We start from the raw sequence: 7,704 nt of genomic DNA on the forward strand, positions 1-7,704 counted from the left end.
CCTTCTCATCAGCCCTGTCCTTTGTCCCTTCATGTCTTTCCCAACATCCTTTCATTAGTCTCATCTTGCGCTTCTTCACTTCCTCCTGGGCTGTTATTTCCTGCAATTTCCACAAGGTCTCTTCTTGATTTTCCCTGAGAACGCAGGTGGCACGCAAACATCCAATGTGTCACCTGCACTATTCATTAAAAGAATGGCTTGTCTTATAAATAATCACACAAGGGAAGAAAAAATACGAGAAATGTCTCATCTGTCATAAAAACTTCTCATCTGACCTATTTCTAAAATCCAACTGGGAGTGTTTGTGTCATGACAAAAAATATTTATATTATCATTCCATCGTGCCGTCCACTAAATAAATAACTTACTTTACGCAGCTATAAAACAAAGGTCTCACAGCAGCATCTCAGATGGAGAGACAAACTGTCCTATTATAGCACATCCTGCGTGCTTGCTGTTTTGTTGTCTAACACAAACACACACACACTCACTCAAACACACAGTGTGGTGGGTAGGATGGGTGCGAGGGTGGTCCAGGGTCCTGCGAAGGAGGAAGGGAAACACCTTGTGACCCTCTAGTTCCTGACCAAGCTACTGGAGGCGAAGAGACAACAAGGATGGGCGAGCGGAGAGGATAGCAGGGCAGCTGTGCCTGTGATGGTCAGTCAGAGCTGTTGGCTCACTTTTAACATCCTGACTACCTGCTTACGCCTGCTTTGTTTTGCAAGTGTTTAAAAGATTCGAATCAGGTTGAAAACATGGCATATAGGGGCAAATTTTAACTCTGTGTAGTGGGTCAAGTGAACTAAAATGGACTAACAAGTCCTCACAATGTAAATTAATTAAGCACATAGTTGCTATGGCTTTGGTCAAAGACAATTTAAAAAGTTGAGTGTCTATCACTGTAATGTCCTCCCAAGCGATGTGTGTGTCTGTGTGTTTATTTCTTGGCAGACGGAAGGCAATTCGGAAGGTAGATAAGTAACAAATAAACACACACGATCTTGTCTCTTGTGGCAACAAAAAAAATCATCTTGATAACACTGCTGCAGTTTGGCTCTCTCTGGGCCATGTTTGGTTTGCAATGTGAATGTCAAACCCAACAAAGACAGCCTGACTTCTTCAGCATACAAACGCACGGATCCTCTTCAACCATCCTAGAAAAACTTTGACTGAATTACCGTGTAGGCTCAGCTTCTTGACCCTGCAGCAACACGTAGGAAATTAGTGTTAATACACACTAATACAGCACTACAATTTTCTTTTTTTCGTTTCTTCTTCTTCTTCTTCTTGAGAGAAATATTTTCCCTAAATTAAAACGAGACAAAACAGGCAGATAAAAACTTCAAAGTCAAAAAACAAGTAACATGAGCTTCCAGCAAATAAAAGAACAATCTGCATCCTTTCCTCCAGTTTAATGCAGGAAGTGTAAGAAGCTTTAATGAAACACTCAACAGGTGTGTTGCTCATTAGCCAAGAAGTGCTTAGAGCGACAAAATGAAACAATAGAGCGGTCATATTAAAGCAAACCCTTTTCATTACTTGGTGGGGGGGTGTCCATTCAGCTTAATGTTGAGTCGAGAGTAGGCAGATGTGTGGAAAAGATAGCCATTTGTGACCTCGACCTCAATGGCTTAATGATGCCCTTACATTAAAGTACAGCACACAGCCCTCTTAAAGTTTCTTAAACACAATTTCCTTCTCCACACATTGAGAACAGTTTATGTAATCTTTGGCTTCCTAGTTCGCTTTCCTCTGTTTCTTGATCGTGAAAAAATATCCAGGACTTTGAGGAGCAGAAAAAGTAAATCACATGGGAGTAGCAACCTGTGCTTTTACGATGACCTGTGATGTGACAAGGTGCACTGCCAATAAGCAAACCCTCAGCAGGAGCTTTGCCCTTGCACATCTGAGGGCGTGGCACTCACTCCGTGGCACGAGAGTGCGATGTCGTCTGACACTGCAGAGTCGGCACTTAGCGAGATGGCGTGAAAGGCCGTGGCTCATGGTTTGTTGGATCATTCCACAGATAGGCAAATATGAGTCCAGTAAAAGTTATTTTCATCTTTATTACAAAAAGAGTGTTTCCAAAGGAGAGCTTGCACTTAAAGATCAGTCTTGTCTCTAAGGGGACTCTTGTGTGTGACTCTTGGCCCCCTGCAGCCGTGGGGCTCTGGTCCCTCAGCATGATTTGTGGAACTGGCATTGGCCACAAATCAAGTATGGGTGAAGAATCAGAGCGCTGCCAACATCTTTAACACTTCAAACAAACTCAGGTCACAGATTACACCTTTAGTGATTTATCTCATCCAGGTTGAAGCTGACATGTGTCCACTGCAAATGTCCCCTGACTCCTCTATTAGAGAGTGACTACAGTCAACTCTGTAGAGATGAATATCACACACCTCTGTCTCTTCAGTTGTTACAAAACATATGATAGCACCAACTTCCCATTGAACCGCTCCATTTTGTCCCTGTAAGACATAATGGCTTCAGGAGTGAGGCCGAGGTAGTCACATCACAGCAGCAGGGTCATTTCACCAGCAGATCAAAAGCAGCCACAGCTGTGCAAGGGACACATGTGTGGTCTAGGCCTGAAGACAGAAAACTGTGACATATTGCAGCTAGGTCTGACGGGAGAGAAGCTGTGGTTATATGTTTTGGGAAAAGAAATATCACATAAAAGCTCAACTTGTGTTTAGTTCACATATATTTCATTTGGAGAGAAATGTAGCCTAAGTAAGCCCTCCCTGTCAGTTGATAATCCTCCCGCATCAGGATCATCAGCAGGACTTTATCTTGGCACCTTTAGAGGTGGTGATTAACAAGTGAGGAGGCCCTCTGAAGATTTCCAAGATGATGGTCTAATCTGACCATCTGTTTCTTATCAACTCGCCTTTATTTTTTAAATTTGCAAATTTATTTGTCTAAGGGATACTGGGCCTGCAAGCAGCAGGCGTCAATCCTCTCTGTGGGGGAATGAAGAAGAAGTGGGACCCTCCAGGTGTGTGTCTGTGTGTGTGTGTGTGTGTGTGTGGGGGGGGGGGGGGGGGGGGGGGGTTGTCTGGTTGAGAATCCACTGAAAAGCTAAAAAGACATGTCACTTTTTTTATAGCTTTTCCAATCTGCTGCTTATCTTAGTGTACATCTTAAACATCCCCTTCTCTTGAAATAATAAACCTTTCATTTTTTATACATGATAGCAAAATGAGTTGTGTTGCTAAGTAAAGCTTGGGATTTTTCACCTGTTGTTGGGCCTGAGTAGAGAGCTCTCCTGCTGCTGAGAGAAGGATGAAGTGTCTGCCATGTCAGACTCCCATCAGCCGGCTCTGTCCGCTCCATGAACAGCCCAATCACCGGCCACTCACTGCAGGCTGATAAGCTGGGATCCAGAAAGCCTTTTCCTTTCATCAAACATATTTCTCCAAACCAGTGTAACAATCCACAGTGAGGATTTATGCATCAACTCCTTGTTGTCACCACTAGGAGGCCTATGTTCGACAGATTATTCCATTTAACCGTGCAGCAAAATAAGGCTCAGCACTACTCGGACATGTCTACTCTTTGTTGCTGTGAGAAGCTCCTCTTGGCTGGTTTGGGGTCTGATTGCAGTTTAGCCAGCAACAACTTCTGAGAGATGTGTGGATAGTTTGAAAAGCTGTAGTTTTGCGGATGAGCGTGCTCGGCAGAACAAAATTAAACAATTCAAAGATCTTTGTGTGCTTTCTATTAATCTCTGTCGTTGTTAAAGAGCAACCCTGAGAAATAACAACCAAATGCACCAACAGTGAAAATGCTCCGTATGCCACATCATGACATAAAATGTACATTTACAGCCGTCCAAACTGAACTGCAGTAACGTCTGATAAAACGTTATCTGTGGTCAGGTCGATGAGTATGTGTAAACAGCACCTTTAACAGATCAATCAAACATCTTTTAGAAATCATGGCATTTTTTTTTCAAAGCTGTGTTTGCTTGTTCTTTTCATGTGCAAATTAATCCGCTGACCCGAGAATTGGATTGACACACACACACACGCACGTGTGCTGCCACTGATAATAAAATCTAATCTTAAAAAAAAAAGAAAAGAAAAAGCTGGCGACCCGTTGTCAATTCAATTACCCTGCCATACCCTGCTTCGAAAAAAAACCCGAGAACGTATTGTGTTTCACAGATTCACCATTTAAAAGTAAGAACTGACACAAAAACTCAGCTGATGCAAGAATGGACTGGCTTCGCACTTTTAACAGCCTTTTAACAGATGTGATTGTGATGGAAAACATGGAGCTGAGATGTCCGGACCTGTTCCAGGGGCAACGTCTAACGAAATCAGAGGTACTAAAACAAGTCTGAGAAGTGCATTAAAAAATGACGATTAAAAGATAAAGTTAACACTAGAAGGGAGGCGAAAAAAGGAAAGTGAAGCAGGGTGTGGCGTATTGTTCTGCGATGTGGACATGATGTAATTTATCCACTAGTGACGGATTGTAATTGATTCAGTCAAAATCTTGATTATATTCTTCTTGTTCTTGTTCTTCTTATTGCTGTTGCAAATTAAATAGCACTTGTAACAAGTGTAAAAACAGCTATAATCGTCTGTATAGCATCTATTAATTTGGTACCTAATTCAAGATCTCCTGCAGTCCCAACTAGTTTCGCTCTGACTTTACAGTAATAAGGTTCAGGCCTGTGCATCTACAGGGAATGTGTCGGGGCTCCTCGTCCTTCGGGCAGAGGGATGGGCTGTGGCAGAGGAGGTGAGAGAGAGGAGGGGGAGAGCTGATAGATGTTTTACTGTGGGGGGAAGAAGAGGGGGGGGGGGGGCGTCCTGGGAGGGAACCAGGGGTGTAGAGGGCCGACTTTAAAAAGGCAGACAGCGCCAGCAGTCACTCACTCTCATTTGTCCTCCACCTCAGCAGCAGCAGCCAAACTTACAGCTCCTGTGATCAACATTTTTTTTTTATTTGTTTGTTTCTGCTCTGATTCACCACTTGGAACTGTACAGGACTATCTCTACTAAGGATTTTTTTTTTAATCACTGCAGCATGGAGATCCCCAATGAGGAATATGTTGACAATTATGACTATTATGACGATAATGACACTGTCTGTGACTTCTCAGAGTGGGAGCCTTCTTACTCCCTCATCCCAGTCTTCTACATGCTCATCTTCATCCTGGGCCTGTCAGGTAATGGCGTGGTCATCTTCACAGTGTGGAGATCCAAATCTAAGCGTCGTGCTGCAGATGTCTACATAGGTAACCTGGCTCTTGCTGACCTGACCTTTGTTGTTACCCTACCTCTCTGGGCTGTGTACACAGCTCTGGGCTACCACTGGCCGTTTGGTGTGGCTCTGTGCAAGATAAGCAGCTATGTTGTTCTGGTCAACATGTATGCCAGTGTTTTCTGCCTCACGTGCCTCAGCTTTGACCGTTATCTGGCCATTGTGCACTCCCTGTCCAGCAGCAGGCTGCGCTCAAGAGGGACCATGCTCGCATCCCTGGGTGCCATTTGGTTTCTGTCCGGCCTGCTGGGTGTGCCCACGCTGCTCTTCCGCACCACTATGACTGACCTAAACAGCAACCGGACCACATGCGCCATGGACTTCAGCCTGGTGACCATAAACCGAAAGCATGAGTACCTGTGGATTGCAGGACTCAGTCTGTCCTCCTCTGCCTTTGGTTTTCTCCTTCCTTTCCTGGCCATGACCATCTTCTACTGCTTCATCGGCTGCACTGTCACCCGCCACTTCAACAATCTGCGTAAGGAAGACCAGAAGAAAAAGCGCCTGCTGAAGATCATCACCACACTGGTGGTGGTATTTGCCATCAGCTGGACTCCCTTCCATGTGCTGAAGAGCATGGACGCTCTCTCCTACCTGAACCTTGCTCCGAGCTCCTGCGGCTTCCTGCGTTTCCTCCTGCTGGCTCACCCCTACGCTACGTGCTTGGCCTACATCAACAGCTGCCTCAACCCATTCCTGTATGCCTTCTTTGACCTGCGTTTTCGTTCCCAGTGTCTGTGCCTGCTCAACCTGAAGAAGGCTATGCATGGTCAGATGAGCTCCATGTCTTCTACTCTCAGCGCCCAGACTCAGAAGTCGGAGGTTCAGTCTCTAGCCACTAAGGTTTAGAGAGTTAAAGAAGACGTGAAGCAGGGCTGCAGGACAGTCCCGGCTACAACCACTGGAACACTTGTAAAAAGTACAGACTTTATGTGACCATTGTTTAAAGCTGGTAAAATGTGATGATGAACTTTGAACCGTCACTGCCTACTGTCATGAATTCCAATGTATGTCGCTCCTATACTACGGCAAGAAGCTAATGCTCCGTATGTTATGTGGACTTGGGAAGCTGGAGCCAGCAGGCTGAGCTCTTTAGCTGCTTTAGACCTCAAATTCTCAGAAAAAAAAAATCCATATATATATTTTTGTTTTTTCTCCACAGGAGTATTCTTTTGTATCATGAAAGATGACAGACATATGAACATGGAACTGAATTGCATGGAAATCTTTTTACACTGGAATTAAACATAAAGCTATACGGTATTTTCATATAATTTTTGTTCACATCTGTTGCTGTCTTGTTCTAAAAGCACTTGTTAGAAATGCACGAGCAGTGATATGAAACAGAGCTGTGATCTCTTGAAAGCCTGATGTTTGTGAAGGTAGAAGTCTGGGCTGCAGGGGAGAGGGAGGGAGGTGTAAGAGGAGAAAAGGTGTTGCGGCTTAATTATATAGTTTGTGGAAAAGAGACGGGGGCAGACAGGCAGATGGCAGTTGACAAATGTTGTTGAGGAACAGGAGTGGGGTGGGGCGGGATGGAGGGGCTTTGTGGTGTGGCCGCGGCACTGAAGGGGACAAAGGAACCTTATAAATGTTCCAAACTGATGTATATCTTTATTTTTTGACCTCACTGTAACTAACTACTGTATTAAAGATGTGTGCTATAAACAGATTTCTTTGAGTCTGTGTGTGTGTGTGTGTGTGTGTGTGTGTGTGTGTGTGTGTGTGTGTGTGTATGTGTGTAAACTATGGTTTCTCTTTATAGGAGGAGAGGAGAAAGTTCTGATACCAAATGTAAATGTTTATCCTGCTAGTTTCACATCAGTTTCATTACACCTTCCTGTTATTTCAGTGTTAAGTATCTCCAAAGGGTTGAAGCTTTGTTATGAATAGCCTCAGCATCAGGTTTACACCTTCAGACTAATAGATCTCTAATCTCTATTGATTCACGGCCTGTTTCCAGACTGTAACCGGATTATGCAAAATTCCAGCCATCCTGAGGGTGTGTATTCGGTACTCAGTTGTGACTTCCAACAACTGGGATTTTAACTATCTGATGACATAGTCCTGTGGGTTGCGGTCAAAGGTTTTCTAGTTTGAAACACTGTTTATTTAAAACAGAAGAAGGAGTAGCCATACACGTATTCCGAGTCATGTGTTTTCAATCCAAGAGGCGGCTACAGAAATGAGTGAATTTCAAGGTACCTGGAAGTTTTGTAACGATGTTATTTACCATCACTAAAAGTCCCTCAGCATCTACTGTAGTCAGAGCTATCTAACACCAACCAAACCACACTTGTTCAATGAATAAAAGACTCGTTAGCAATGAGTGACTCCTCTCAGGGATTTGATTTGACAGTAATGAGTTCAGTTGAACATAATCACCGTTTAAAAAATGGCGGTGGTGGGGGGAAGCAAGTG

The 7,704-nt window shown here is 44.0% G+C and overlaps 1 protein-coding gene across 1 annotated transcript; it reads left to right on the top strand.

Annotated features, from left to right (window-relative positions):
* Positions 1 to 4,895: 4,895 nt before the first annotated feature.
* aplnra (apelin receptor a) lies at positions 4,896 to 6,955 on the top strand. The gene has a single exon (XM_075469111.1). It carries the CDS (start codon positions 5,047 to 5,049, stop codon positions 6,130 to 6,132), a length of 1,086 nt encoding a protein of 361 aa, XP_075325226.1. The 5' UTR covers positions 4,896 to 5,046; the 3' UTR covers positions 6,133 to 6,955.
* Positions 6,956 to 7,704: the final 749 nt, after the last annotated feature.

Source organism: Odontesthes bonariensis, chromosome 6 (assembly GCF_027942865.1).
Source record: "Odontesthes bonariensis isolate fOdoBon6 chromosome 6, fOdoBon6.hap1, whole genome shotgun sequence".
In the NCBI taxonomy this organism is placed as follows: Eukaryota; Metazoa; Chordata; class Actinopteri; order Atheriniformes; family Atherinopsidae; genus Odontesthes; species Odontesthes bonariensis.

What these genes read in the sequence shown, in the direction of transcription:
- aplnra (XM_075469111.1), top strand. Translation starts at nt 5,047, where the DNA reads ATGGAGATCCCCAATGAGGAATATGTTGACAATTATGACTATTATGAC.